Source organism: Dama dama, chromosome 28 (genome assembly GCF_033118175.1).
Source record: "Dama dama isolate Ldn47 chromosome 28, ASM3311817v1, whole genome shotgun sequence".
Taxonomy (NCBI): Eukaryota; Metazoa; Chordata; class Mammalia; order Artiodactyla; family Cervidae; genus Dama; species Dama dama.
Genome location: NC_083708.1, coordinates 48,609,364 through 48,625,162, shown reverse-complemented (window position 1 = coordinate 48,625,162; position 15,799 = coordinate 48,609,364). Strand labels below are relative to the sequence as shown.

The 15,799-nt window shown below is 35.6% G+C and overlaps 1 protein-coding gene across 5 annotated transcripts in view; it reads right to left on the bottom strand.

The window, feature by feature from the left end:
* USP45 (ubiquitin specific peptidase 45) overlaps positions 1-15,799 on the bottom strand; it is a 53,238-nt gene that overhangs the window by 21,205 nt on the left and 16,234 nt on the right. For all 5 annotated transcript variants that reach the window (XM_061131558.1, XM_061131561.1, XM_061131562.1 and 2 more), the window contains 4 exons: positions 9,235-9,377; positions 8,529-8,624; positions 6,299-6,429; positions 4,932-5,019 (listed from right to left, as the gene is read on the bottom strand). In XM_061131558.1, the coding sequence (XP_060987541.1) occupies positions 4,932-5,019; positions 6,299-6,429; positions 8,529-8,624; positions 9,235-9,377 (458 nt within the window). The remainder of the gene's footprint in view (positions 1-4,931; positions 5,020-6,298; positions 6,430-8,528; positions 8,625-9,234; positions 9,378-15,799) is intronic.

Below are 15,799 nucleotides of genomic sequence, written 5' to 3'. Positions count from 1 at the left end.
AATGTAGAGGAAATGAGTTGCTAATGTTACACTCCCGCCCCCTCCCTGCTCTGTGGCCTTGGTCAGGAAAGGACACAAATTACCACCCCAGAATTGTTCTGCTTGGGCCTGTTCCTGAGAGTCAGGAAGTGGGATATGATGAACTCAGAAGTAGAAAACTCAGGAGCAGTCTCCAGCCTTCTGGGATGAGAAATAGTACCTGGTCTTTTCTAATCTCTTGTCAATTGACCTTGACTTTGACAGGTGTGACTCAGAACACATTCATGACCTTGCCTACTGACCTCCCCAGAAAGAGGTCTTGTAAATTGGGAAGCCAAAGCCAGACTATGTTCCAGAGATTCTCTCAACTCATCTTTTGGGAACCATCCAATAAAGGCAGTTAAGTTTGTGCTTGTTACCTAGTTTTATGAAACTAAACAATATGTTGTTTAAACATACAGAAGTAGCTCTCAAAACTATGGAATGATTTCTGTAAAAGTTAATAGTGGTTACCTGTGCTGAGGAAGAAGAATTTGAAAAAAAGAAACAGGTAGCTTTTACAGTACTAATAATCTATTTTTTAACTCTTGAGGTGGTGGTAGGGAGGAGTGCTAATAGTATTTATAGTATGCTTTAAACTATATTTTTAAACTATATTTGTACATGTTCTTTTATAGGTATGATATGTTTTATAATTATTTTTAATAGTCCTCCCCAATAATTATGAAAGTAAGTTCTATTTATTAACTAGCCTATGATCAGCACATTATATTTCCTAGAACGGCTCACTATTCTCTATAAGTGTATTTTGAAAGTTAATGCAAGATTCAAAAATTTAAATATATATAAAGTAGGATATAAAAGTAAACATACAACAATCCATACCATGTTACTCACTCCTAAAATATACTTACATGTGAAGGAAATTGAAATATGTGTCCCAAAAGCTATTAAATATTGAAATAATCTCCAATTCAGATTCAATAAATTTGAAAATTGATATAATTTTGATACTGTCTGAGGTAAACTTGACTTTTATACCTTGAAAAGAGAACACTGAACTAAAAGAAGCAAATTCGAATGGTGCAAATTCCATGCAAGAGAAATACTCAATGGTTAAATGAAAGGTGCCAATAAATACCCATATAGACACCTATAAATATCATCTACAGATATAAGTGTAAAAAGTCTCTCTAGCAACTAAAGACCTTTAATTCAACTTACAAGTCTATAAATTTATTCTACAATTTGAACATTTTACTAATTAAGACATGACTCATTAATGAGTCTCATTAATGAGCCTTTACCATACTCTGATATATAAGCTGTAATATCACTCTTTTAAAAGAGTAAAAACAACGAAATTGTTTAAATTCTTAACTTTTAAACTAATAGACATTTGCTTTTTTTATTGTATCCTAACCACAAATTTACATTCTCTGCTCTAAAAACTGTTAAAGTTAGTTAAAAGGTAGTTCATCAAGCTGAAAAAAATAAATGGGTTTAGGTCCATCTACAACCTTCATTGTTAAGAGTTGTGCTTTGAACCACTTAGATTTTTAAAAAAGACTGGTCAGAGACCTACTAACAAATGCAGCACATTAATCAATTTGCAGTATCAAGGTTCAACCAGTTCAAACCTCCTTGTTAAACTCTTTTTAAAAATAAGAATGCAAAACACATAATTTAAGTTAGCAGACCTATTCTACCTTTAAAATCATGTTACCTAATAATGGATTAAAGTGATAAATCTCTGACAATAAAAATGTACTAATACCATTAATTTAGTGATAGCTCAAACTAAAAGGAAAAAAACAGTCAAGAAGCATATATTTCTAAGCAGAAAAGACTGCCTATAAAAGAAGCCCTTATTGTGAATTTGACTTTATTTCACATATGAAAAAATTTATAATTTTTCCACAAATGATCCCTTTTCTCTCTCTACTCAGCAAGAGCGCGTTATATTCCTCCACTTCACAGTCATAAGAAAAAGCCCTCAGTGAGCCAGTATGAGAGGAGGTCAGCCATGTTTGAGCCCTCACTGGGAGTCTGGCGGCAGACAGGCCGCCGCGGCCTTCCTTCAGTCAGGCCCACACGGCGGCGACAGACTCCAGCAGCAGTCACCAACAGCTGTGCGTTCCCAGGCCAGACAATGCGGCTCCTGCCCGGGCGCTCACTGGGCCCGACCAGCGTGACCGTCCTTGCTTACCAGACAGAACAGACCCAAGACCTGACATTTTAATTCTGCCACTCCATCTAAAAGCCTCAAGCAGAGGAAGAAAGATAAGAGCTTTCAAAAACCAATGTTTCCTGCTGTACTGCCCGAGTGTTCAATATACTGTGAATTCCAACGCATCTTTACGACAAAAGGATAATTGTAACAAAGAATGCCATCAATAAAAGTAAAATAGAAAAAAAAATTACAAGGATAGATTTTATTGTTTTATTTGTAATATCAACAGAGAAAAACATTGTTAAAAGGTGACTTTTAATTCCATTCACAATGATACATGACCACCATGTAGTAAACATATTCCTTTAAATCTCAGGGGAAAAGGAAAAAAATCATTCTAGCAACTGATGGCTTGAATTAATCCTAAAGTAACTGCTGGGTCATCTGTAGGCTCAGAAGGTCAAAATGCATTTACTATTCCTAACACAGAGCATCTCTTTCTACTTTGTTACCTTGTATCAATCCCTTCAAAAAGAATATCAATTCTTATTGTATTAATCCCTTCAATAAGAATATCAATTACTAAATCAGATTCAATTACTTTTTCAAATAGTGAAATAATTATGGTTACATTTTAAATAGCAAGCTTAAAATGTATATTTATACTAGTCACTGATATGATCAAGCATTAACATTAAACTTTTTTTTTTTTTTGGCCACACTGTGCACCATGTGGGATCTTAGTCCCCCAACTAGGAATCAAACTCGTATCCCCTGCAGTGGAACCGCAGACGAAGTCCCTAAAATTAAAGTTTAATCAGCAGTACTGTATAGAATTAGATCATTAGTTCGGTAGTCTGAAACACTTAAGTTTGTATCTCCATTCTTGGTATCAGTTTCTAGATCTAAGAAAATGTAATCAATTATTAGCTCAGTGGGACTGTGCTAATGTTCCCAAAACTTACTCTTAACTGATTTCTTTAAAACAAATTACAGATAAAATACAATGCAGAACTACCCTTCAATTTAACGGTTTATTCAAATTATAACATTCGAAATAAGTGCAAATGCCCCCCAAAACTAGTTAGTATAATTCATTTAAGAAACTGTTTTCTTCCCAATTCAATACATAAATGAAATTGCCCATTTAAAGAGTAAACACAGACAACATCTGGAACAAACATTAAATGAGCACCTACTAAGTGCAAGGCGCATAGAATACCATTCCTTGAGGAGATCACAATCTAACAGAGATGACAGACCTGATTTTAAACAAAAGGTGAGTAAAAAGTAAAGTCGCTCAGTCGTGTCCGACTCTTTGCGACCCCATGGACTGTAGCCTACCAGGCTCCTCTGTTCATGGGATTTTCCAGGCAAGAGTACTGGAGTGGGTTGTCGTTTCCTTCTCCAGGGGATCTTCCCAACCCAAGGATTGAACCCAGGTCTCCAGCATCGCAGACAGATGCTTTACCAAATCTGAGCCACCAGGGAAGTCCCATTAAAATGAATTGGAAATTCAACTTATTTAATATGATAGCCTATAAACAGTCAATTAAGGACAGAACTGTAATATACACTGTTTGGTAACTAACTCATTCTTTAAGATAATTTATGAGAAATTATTAGAACCATTACTGTCTCTTCACTGAAAACTGGCCATTCAGAACAAAGAAACACTACAATGTCATGTACAATTCAAACAAAGTAGAATTAAAAAAGAAGAGACTCCACCCTTCCTAGTAACAAAAGAAACACCTACCACAAAGCACATCAGCCCTTCACTTGCTGCTGGTTGTTCTACTGCATATTAACATATAGATTAAGAAATATATTCCCCTTGAACAGGAAACAGGGTTTTCACCTGTTATGACAATTAGGATTGGCAGGGGCTGTCCACAGTGCTATGTCAAGAACGATTCTGAGACTGAATCCTGACTCAGTGGAACGGTGATGAATGATTAGCAGGGTCAGCTCCAAGTGAGAAAGGAGGAAATGGGGGATATGTGCTGTATACTGGACATCTTTAATGTCTGGCATTTTCTCTGAAAAACTGTATCCTATTTGCATAGGACCCCACCAAAAAAGGTGAAAATAACTAATATTAGAGTCAACCAACAGCCACTAAATTAAGGGATTTATTTACAGGATTACGGTAAACACTGTTTCGGAAATCTATCTAGATCTTCTTTACTCAACAGACCCTGATTCAGGAGACTAGGATCCCAATCCTCTAATCCCTAAGTGAATTCTAATCCAACATGGGACAATGAGGTTTCTCTCTTTGGGGAATTTAAAATTAGGATTCACGAGCAGCCAGTTCATCTTTATACATGTGGAACTGCAACATGCAAGCCGTGGCGGTTACGAGCGACCATTCAGACAGGGAAGCAAAGAAGCTACTCAGTCTGCAGAGACATGCATAAAGAAAATCTACAGAGCCAGAGAAACCAGGGGGGAAAGGAGATTACTTTCTGGATTTCTGAAAAACTTCCTGTCCTATATCCCCAGTATCTGGAATATTAGATTCCTTTTTCTTTATTTAAAGCTAGTTTTAATTAATTTCTGTTATTTATAGTCCAAGTATATAAACTAATAAAGGATAATAGAGCTGTAAAATAATAAAAAAAATAATCTTGCAGTAGGCAGGGCAAAAAAGGGGAGGAGGATAAACAGAATAGTTTAAAAAAAAGTCAAATTACTTTCCACTGTGCATTAAAATTTTGGTAAAATTCCTTCAATTTCTTAAAGAGTATATGTGATAAACATTGAGACATCTGACCTTTGTTTCTTCTGTCCTCACTGCATCCAGCAAATAATGAAGGAGTTCCTGACTGTCCTGTTGTTGAAAACTTTTAAATGCAGGGGCCCTATGATTTAAAAACAAAACAGGAAAGAAAAATAAATAAAGTCATTTACCAACAATATATTACTATTATTTAAAATCACCTTGAAACAACATATATTCAATATTCATATATTCAAAGGTTCAATTTACTCCTTTTTCTATAAGTAGAACCACAAAATATGGTCACTGTTCCCATGAGGATGAGATCTTCAGGACACTGAAAACAATGTAGCTAATGTTTATTAAGCAATGGCTACACGTCAAGGACAGCACATGTGTCAAGCTCCACAGTACAGGATACTGAACTTTTATCTTGAGAATTTGGGGACACCCTTAAGGCACATGACACACCACAGAATATCACAAAACTAGGAATATACATATATACATACATACACACACATATTTTTTTTTCAAATTTCTATGAAAGAATAAATGAATGCTTTAAAGCTAAGCCAGGTCCTTTATGACGTATTTATTTCTAGGCACACAAGGGTTTTTGCTTTAAACCATATTGGCAATATCTTGGGAAATTTACTTAAACTCTGCATACCTCAAAACTCATCTTAAAAAATAAGAAAACTAAGCTAGATGATCTATAACGGCACTTTTAGATTTTATAATTCTATAATTTTCTCACTTTATGGTATTACATCCTGGGCTTCTGAGTCAGGACAGACATCTATTTAAACCCTGCCTTGTTCTCATGAAACAAGGGAAGCTACTCAACTTCTGGCTGTCTCAGTTTTCTTATACATAAAATGGGGGAAAACAATCACGTCTTCAGAGCATTATGAGACATAATTTACATAAAGCACACAGCTGCAACTAAACAAATGTTAGTTAGCTCTTTCTCTTGATGCATGTGTGCTAAGTAGCTTTCAGTTGTGTCCAACTCCTCGCTGACACTATGGACTATAGCCCACCAGGCTTCTGTTGTCCATGGGATTCTCCAGGCAAGGATACTGGCGTGGGCTGCCATTCCCTTCTCCAGGGGATCTTCCCAACCCAGGGATCAAACCTGCATCTCTTATGTCTCCTGCATTGGCAGGTGGGTTCTTTACCACTAGAGCCACCTGGAAAGTCCCTTTCTCTTGGTAGTCCAAGACATAACGGCAATGTCACAGGAAGTGTCAAACTACTCATTTAAGCTCTAGGAGATCTTCCCTATCCAGGGATCGAACCAGGTCTCCTGCATCACAGGCAGACTCTTAACTGACAGAGCCCCAGGGAAGCCCAGATAGGCATACTAGTGCTTCGTAACTCATGATCATTCATATTAAGATGGTAGATGTACCCACTTTTGACAAAGCTGATTAAAAAGAACTTTGGGAGAAAGTGGTCCTCTTTCAGTTTCCTTCATGCTGTGAAGAAACAGGAACAAGGCTGAGGTCAATGGTCCAGGGCTTGAAAGTTCCACCACTAACGGGTCCTTTAAAAACAGGATCAACTCTTTGTCAAAAATAAACAATTTTAAAATACAATGTCATTAAAAAATCTAAGAGAGAGTTACACTGTTTAAATGATGACTAAACCACCTCAAGTGTATTAAGAAGCTTTATTCCCTCATATACAAGATAACTATATAAAAAGTGAAATTAAATGCCTTACCTTGAAAAATATAGGTATTCTCATATCCTCTGCCCTTTACTTTGTACAACTATTAGCTAAAGAGTGAAAAACCAATTTTTCATTGCATTTAACTGTCCCTTCATGTGCTCTCCTAAAATTACTCATTGACTTGCTATTTGTACATATTCACAAATAATCATAAACATTTATTAGCAAAACCCCATACCCTTTTCCAAATATTTTACTAACAAAATAAGGAATGGGAAATTACATCACAAAATACATAACCTTGTACTTATTTTATGCCTACTCTCAATAATAATGAAGGGCTGAGTGTTTTCTCCCTAATTTGGGGACTAAGACATTTATCACTTCTGTTCAATATATTAGTGGTGGTCTGAGCCACAATAAGGTAAGAAAAAGAAAGAAAAGGCATACAGATTACAAAGGCCCAAAGAAAACAGGTGGTGAAAGAGCAGTGATCTACACTGATAGTCCCACAACTCAGGTCAACTACTATGTCCTAAAAAACGGAGACCTAAGATTGAAAATTTCCCTCTTAGAATGACACAAATCTGTAGTGATCAGCTATAAAATCTGATTGCCATACACTAATTTCACAGCTTCAAGTGTGAAATACTTAAATCTAACATCAGATCACAGTTAATAAGAAATCTTTTCAAATGCTTAGCATTATTTAGTAAAGTAGTCTTCACTAGCTCCCAAGGTGGGAACAGGGCTCCACCACAAAAATTTCAAGAGAATGAAAGGGCAGTGAGTTTACAGATTGACTTTTCAACAAAAAATACAACCATAGTGTCTTTCAAAATTGCCTCCTTGGAAGAAAAATCTAAAATTACTGCATTGGGCTAAGAAGTTTTAGTATTCCTCTTTTTTAAGAATTTCCACAGCCAGATTATGAGCTATACCTTCACTCTTTGCCCCTCTAAAACACACACAGAGAAATCAATTTCTAACTGGAATCCTAATTATTAGTGTAATACCCTCCAAGACCACCAGGAACACACTTGGAGCAGAACAAGATGGGTTCACTACCTGTTGCTTTGAGGGGGAACACATATAACGGGGAACCATGGAGTGTCTCAATCAGAGGTATTCAAAAGAACCAAGACAGGATTTGGGTTTCAGTTGGGTGGTTTAGGGAAGAAATTAATCTAAGGAAAATAATTTAAGAAAAACGTCTGCTCTCAATTGGATGCTGTAAAAAAGTGGGGGTATTTCTACGATGAAATATCTCAATAAAAGGAGACTAGAATGAAGATAAAGATGTAACAAATGAAAAAAAAAGTCACAGTGACTCATCTTGGCCGAGAGAAGGTGACTGGATTTTCTCAGTGGAAGAGTAATCTTGGTTTAGACAAAAGTATTAAGCAGACTTGTTTTGTCTCATTTTAACAGTCTTGGAGTAACCTTGCTTGAAGCTGGTATTCTGTGAGGTTCACGGGAATAACACAGCCTAACTGTGGGTATCAGGCTAGCTTCCGAGTGTCAGAGGCTGCCTTTTTCCCTTTCTCACTAGGCTCCAAAAAACCTTTAGATGATCACTATTAAAATTAAATCTACCTTTAAAGGATAAAAATGTTGTATTTAAGCAAATGTCACCAATAACTATATATTTTATAATATAAAGCAAGAGTCCTAGACATTTCATTCAACAAAAATCAAAACACTTTATTCTAGTATATCTACTCAAAAGCTCCCTCAGTGTTTTTTGTGTTGTTTGACTTACGAGATGTTGGAAGCATAACATATCTTAAAGCTCTGATTTTAGAAGTTTTAAGTCTTATTATTTATTTTCACAAAACACTTTTGAATTATTTTTTCAAATTCTCTGACTATCATCTCAATGGATAGCTCTGACAAGTAAAAAAAATAGATTTTGGCAACATCACCAGCTTATCTAAAAAGAGCTATTATCCAGATAATTAAACTTCTTACCAGTTGAGAATCAGAGGAAGGAACAATCTTGAGTTTTGTACCATGTTCTTTGATTTCATTCATCAATTCAGTAAGAATGTGAGACTGTGCCAAATTCTGAAAGAAAACAAAAGTATTATCTTCTGATTCAGTTATAATATGCCTCCAATTTCACAGAATAAATACTCTCCAAGTTTCAAATATCATCTGATATAGCAAAAATGTCTTTAGGTTTTAAGAAAATCTAACTAAATACATTTTACATTTAATAAACATCACTATTACTGACAGAGCCATGGTAAAATACAGAGGTCTTTCAGAATCACCGTGGAAAAAGAAGGCATATATACTGTATGACAATGGCTAAAGTGAAAATGAAAGTTGCTCAGTCCTGTCTGACTCTTTGTGACCCCATGGTCTCTTCAGTCCATGGAATTCTCTAGGCCAGAATACTGGAGTGAGTAGCCTTTCCCTTCTCCAGGGGATCTTCCCAACCCAGGGATCGAACCCAGGTCTCCCACATGGGAGGCGGATTCTTCACCAGCTGAGCCACAAGGGAAGCCCAATGGCTAAAGACAGCCTAAAGCGATCAAAAAGAAAACAGACAAACTTCTACACAAACATTTAGCAGTTCAAGGTGTGCAATTTGATGTCCAAGGTGTGCCAAAAAACACAAATTAACTAAAACAAACTTATACATTTTACAAAGCCTTCTCATGGCTCTTACCTGCATGACTGCGTTAAAGAAGCAAGTATTTCCTAAATTTGTAATTCCCTTTACAGATGTTACACTGCCACCTTTTCTTCCCTTATTTTTTTCACCTGCTTCACAATTTTCTTCACAAAGTTTTATGATTCTAGAAAATGCACCTAAGTTAGAGAAAACACAATGGATATGAGATTTTAAATACATATAATTTGATACAATTTAAATATATTATTTAAAATTAAATAAGATTTTCCTCTGAATCAGTGTTTCTGAGGGGCAAGAATACAAATGGAGATAAGTAGCTCTTGTTTTGTATCTTACTGCTAAAGCAATTCATTTTAATTCATCTTAATACATACACATCCATTCTTCAAACCTACCTGCGGAATTACAGATGAATTTAAAAATAAAGTACTTTAAAATGAATTTTAAATAAGCAAGTAGAAAAAATCTTGGTTTCTAAATACCATTGTCCATTAAAACAAATGAAGACTCTTTGAAGAAAAGGCTGATTCTAAACCAGGGGCAGCAAAAGAGGCAAAATGAGCCTATACCATTTTTGTTATGCCAGAAACTAAGTGCTCCAAAGGAGGAAAAAGATGAGCACGGCAAAATACACAGGCATCATTTTGAACAGGCTTCCAGTGGTCCAATTTGGAACAATTTGAATATCAAAATAAAGAAGAGTGCTGATAAGAGCATTACTCACTGAACAAAATGAGAGTGAGTCTGAATTGACAATAGACTTTTTAAATGAGGATAAAAGAAAAAAAGTTTCCTTACAAAAGAATGCCAGTTAATAAACAAGAAATGTGATGGAATTTTAAAAACACCTTACAGTAATAATTTGGGAATGGTATAGTTCTTGTTTTCTATAAATTAGAAACTGTCAAAATAAAATCCACGGATGCTCAAGTCTCTTATATAAAATGGCACAGTATTTACATGTAACATAAGCACATCCACCCATATACTTTAAATCATCTCTAGACCACTTATAATACCTGATACAATAAAAATGCTATGTAAATAAATAGCTGCCAATGAACAGCAAATTCAGGTTTTGCTTTTAGGAACTATCTGGAATTTTGGGGGGAATATTTCTGATCTGTGGTTGGCTGAACTCAAGGATGCAGAACCTGGGGATGGGGGGTGGGGAACCCCACAGCATAATACAAAAAGTAGAATACGGAATACTTAAGGGTATGGTAAAGTGCATGTTTGGGGCTTATTGACTCGCATAATTAACACCAATTTACAAATTATATCAATTCATCATGTTTAACGACTACGAAAATGAAGAAAATTTTCTAATATTTATGAACTGATATTATTATTATCTATTTAACAGATTTCTAAATCATTATAATTTGAAGTTTGACAGGAAACTGCCAAGTTCTCAAATCTTCTGGTTTTAAAGGAATGTTCTTTTATATTCCTTTCAACTCTCAGATTTTACAGTATTTACAATTATATTTTTATTTACCTAATACTGACATTGAAGAGGGAAATGGCAAGCAACCCCTTCCAGTATTCTTGCCTGGAGAATCCCATGGACAGAGGAGCCTGGCAGGCTGCGGTCCATGGCGTTTCAAAGAGTTGGATACAGCTGAAGTGACTTAGCACGCACGCACGCAATACTAACATGCTGTCTTGCATTGCTAATAAACTTTTAAGTGTTTGGCTGTCTGCTTCTCCAACCAGATTCACGGAGATGAGAGAATGTCTCTTATGACTGCTCTATCCTCCACAGGGGTGTGATGTTGAAGAGAACATATATATTTTAAAAGCTCAATATAAATTAAAACCGACAACACTAAACAGCAAATACAGTCAAATTTTAGCTTTATATGCGTTCAATGACTTCTTAAAAGGAAATAAATTAAGACATCTCCTCCCCGGCACTATGGGAGATATAAAGGAGCTGAGGTGGCCCTTTTCTCAGGGACAGGAGCGGGAAAGAAACCGCATCAAGAGAAACCTCAGTCTCAGGTACCGGCAGACCGATATCGCGCACACCTTGTTGGTCAAGTTAGGCTTGACTTGGAACCTGTGACGTTTGCCAAAGAAAGGCTTCTAGCTGTAGGGCTCCAGTATCAGTCAAGTGGGATGATGAGCATATTTTCTTAGATGGTTTCTGTAAGGATTAAAGGAGCTAAACTTGCTTTGCAAAGTATCTGGCATGCTAAGCACTATGTAAGTGTGTGGAAAACAGCTCAGAGAGCCCCCCGAGATTGCTATTCATGCCAACACCCACATCATCATGAGCAGTTTGTCATGTCCATTGTTTGTCTGCTCTCACTTTCTTCTCTTTAATCATTTCCTATATTTTCCGGGGATTTTCCCCTCAAGTTTATCTCATTTCTAACTGTATTTCCTAAATTGCTAATGTGAGTTTTGCCTTTTACATTGACTTCGTGGTTTTTGTGATCCTGCTTTTTTTTCCTAACGTGGAAACATCTTAGTGAGAAAAACAGATCTGTGGTTTCTCAGATGTTTCTTTCACTAAACAAATCTACTACAAAGAAAAGATTTTTCCTTCAACTCAACTTTTACCCTGTGGCGCAACATTTTATCATAAACTCTATTACCTGTTTTTCCCCCTTTATTCCTATGTTAAACACTATTGGTTGTTACTGGATATTTGTTATCCAGATAACGAAGAGTTGTTTTTAAATCCCAACCCTAGAATTCTGAATTAACACAGAAAAGAACTAAAAGATCTATTAAAATAGATATCTCCTCCTGTCCTTCAGATATTAAAATAAATGATAAGAATTATACCCCATACTAGAGCCTGGGGACAAAGCTTGGTACAATCAATGGAGAGGGTCATTGAAGTACAGAGGCCAGGCGCAGAGAAAAGGAAAAGCGGGGAAAGGCCAGACAGTATTCAAACTTGCAAGGAAATGTAAAGACAAATGAAAAAAGCCAGCCAGTGCTTAAGGAGCACTGCGCAAACAAGAGTAAGCCCCGTGCAGATCCTGGCTTGCAAACGGGAGTAGGCCACCTTTTAATCACATCTGATATTCTGACTGAAGTCCAGGATTGGCAGATTTCAGGCTCTCATTGTCGGTGTTGCCACTGGATGGTTTCACAGTGATTTTAGAGAGGTTTAGGATGAAAGAATAATTAAATCCAAGCAGTGTCCCGTCTTTTGGGGCAAGGCTGTTGCTGTGATTTTACAAAACTCATTCGCCAACTGGTTAAGTGATTTGCCCAGAATTAAAAATGATAATATTTTGATTATAAATCCATTGTCATTTTGCCAGGTAATTTCTCTTCAGTGATTTATGCACAATGAGAAGAATTACAAAAAAATAGCAGGCAAGATTTGTACAGATTTGACTGTTCTCAACTCCTAACAAATATGACTTCTCACAAGTATTCCCTTTAGTTAACATTCTTAATAAATGTTGCCATGTTTTAGCTTATTATGAAAACAGAGTGGCTGGGAGGAATAAACTATATAGACATTAACTCTATGTTAATATATACTATGTATCTATAAATTATATTTATTATTCACTTGGGAAAATACTTCCAGAACTAAATTACATTTTAATCTTATAAGGGCAAATAGTATTTGTTAAACCATAAAGTGCAAATGATTTATGTATTTGTATACCACATTTACCCATCAATTTTCAAAACATCTGGGATAGCATCTTAAAGTAAACAATGTTCATAAGACCATCTGGTCAAAACTGCAGGCAAAAAAAAGCATAAGCATATGGAAAACCAGATTTTACCCTTCCCTTCAGCAGTGAGGGATGACAAATGTCAGACCGAGATACAGCCACGCTTCACTGTGCGATGCTTTTCAGCACCACCTGGCTCTCCGAGCAGAGCCACCAAATATGGACAGCACTGCCAGGAAGAACATATCCACGGGCAATGGCAATAAAAACAGTTTATTTCATGGTTAAATAGCTACTTCACACAAGTGGCAAGAGTCTGTCTTGTTGACTTTTACATGTACCTCCGTGATAACATGTTCAAAATTAATTATGCTATTAGGCTTGAATATTAAATAGATCAAATAATAGGACTAGAAAATGGACTGACATTTTCTAAGAACTATTTATATGTATCCTATTTCAAGTGCACGTTTTACATTTTACTAAGCAACATGGTTACAAGGAAACAGTTATATATGAAACAGTTTATATAATTATATGTAAACTATAAATGTAAAATTTAACAGTTCAAATAAAATTGCTTTATTAAATGTCCACTGTGTACCAGGTAAGGTATGTGCCACTATCTGTAATTATTTATAATTAATTGCCTATGATTTATGACTAGAGTATAAGGAATTGACACACCATGAATAGCATAGAGAAATTTAGCCTTAGATTCATGATTACATCATGGTAAAACTTTTAGAAACTAAATATTTGTGTACATTTGCTTACTGAAACTGTCAGCTGCGAGTTTAAGGTTCTAGTTGAAAACAAGGGTGTTTCAATCAGTCTCTCAATTATCTGACCTACAAACAGGTATGCATTTTAGTAAAATGTAATTTATTATTTCCAAAGTAGAACAATTATCGATCATTTTGTTTTTAGAGACAACAAAGCTTTCTCAATCTGGCAGTGATTTTAGATCATACTCACTTTAAGAACTCTTCCTTTATGAACACAGAATGAATGCACTAAGGGCTGAACTTCAGGATGTTTTGAAGGATGGTATAATTAAAAGGACAAAGCTGCTACAACAATAACAAAAAAATAAACTAGACAGTCTTCATCATTTGCTGGCTGAAGCACCAGCAGAGCCAAAATAAAGAGAAAAAACAACGTTTTCAAAATTTGGCTAAGACTATCTAAAAAGTAATCTTAAGTACCTCAAATTTTGAGTAATTTTTGAGTAATTACTCTAATTTTTGAGTAATCTTAAGTACCTCAAATCTTTAAATACCTCATTTTCCATAAAAATGAGTCCAACACAAAGACTCCCTACCTTTTAAACCAACTCTAGATATTAAAGTATAAACTTTAAAAAAAATGCTTAATAAAAAAAAAAATCCTTAATGTACCAGAAAATTTTGAGTGAATATCTTTATAACCTTAATACAAAAGACTTTCAAAGCGTGACCTCAAAGGCTAAAAAACCATTACAGAAAAGACTGGTGGACTTAGTAACAATGACTCTAAAAACTTCATTACTGCTCCCTCCAAACCCCCAAAAACAAAACCAAAGAAGTCGCTAAAAACTATAAACAAAGTTAAACACAGAAAAATGAGTATTCCTGCCAACTATATCCTTTGCATAGTCTTTCCGGAGGGCAGTTTAACAACAGAATTCAAAATTCAAGATGTGTTTATAAACTGGGCAGAAATTCCAAAAAATGTGACCTACAGAAATACAGAAGCAAATACACAGAGATGCAGTTTTGCTCATCATAGAAAATTGAAAACAACCAACAGTGGATTTGTTGCCAAGTAATATCAAATGTCGCTCTTTTTGCAAAGGCATATATATTTGTGAACTGTCTTGGTTAAACCAGAGCTGGAACACTAGTGCATCCTGAGTGTCCCATAGGCATGAGGAAAGCAAGCTTATTTTGCAGTTTGCTTATTTAAAGAAAGAATCTGAAAGCATCATCTCCTCTGATAACTTTCCTCATTGTAAAGATCATGATCAAACGAAGGCATACAGCTAACTGTACAGAGTAGATTCAAACCTAGGCAATCTGGGTTCAGAATCCACACATCCATTATGATCTGCTATCTGTCTAACAATGGATGATAAGGTTACTAAGTGTAACAACTTAAGACACTGATAAAATGCTAGTGGTGATAGAAAAGACCACTGCTTTAAAGCAAAAGTTGGATATAATCAATTGCTGGATGTCTTTGGTGTATGAATTTATAGCTTTATTAAAGTTTACAGCAGCCCATTTTATGCTCTCTTTTAAGTTCTTTGAAAATGGCATCCCATCAGTATTACTCAAATTTACTGGTTTAGAAAAGAATGTGGGATTCTCTATCATCTGCCTAGTTCACATATATGCAATGATACAATTTCAACAGGAATTCCTGTGTTTGTAGAATACTTCTGTGACATTTACAAGACTATCAAAATGAGCAGTAAGCCCTTCTGAGAAGATTGGCCCACTTTTAGCAATACATATTTCTGGTTTTCTGGGTGGGTCTCACAAGAAAGTTTTCTTGCTCTTTTTCCAATCTTGTGTTATATATGACCTTTTCATTATAAGGAGATTTTATTTGTTCTTTTTAGTTTTCTGATATGTGTTTGAGGTGGAGATTGTGGAGAGTTGTTGTTTTTTTTTTTTTTTAAAGCAAATCCTAGCATCAGATGTGAGATCTACACAGCTGTAAGCATTCTTCTGGGAACCAGCACTGGGGTTCCCTCAACTGCTTAATGCAATTACCTAAACCAGTCATGTAGTATTAATATAATTTGCCCATTTCTACAGCTGAAAAGAAGTTTAATCTTTAAAGAGTAAAAAGGAAAAACTTGCTATCCCACTATCCCTCTACCTTGGAATCAAATAACAATGACTTCACCTGGTTGTTCTCCAAATTCCTCTACCTCCTGGTTAATCATTGTCCGT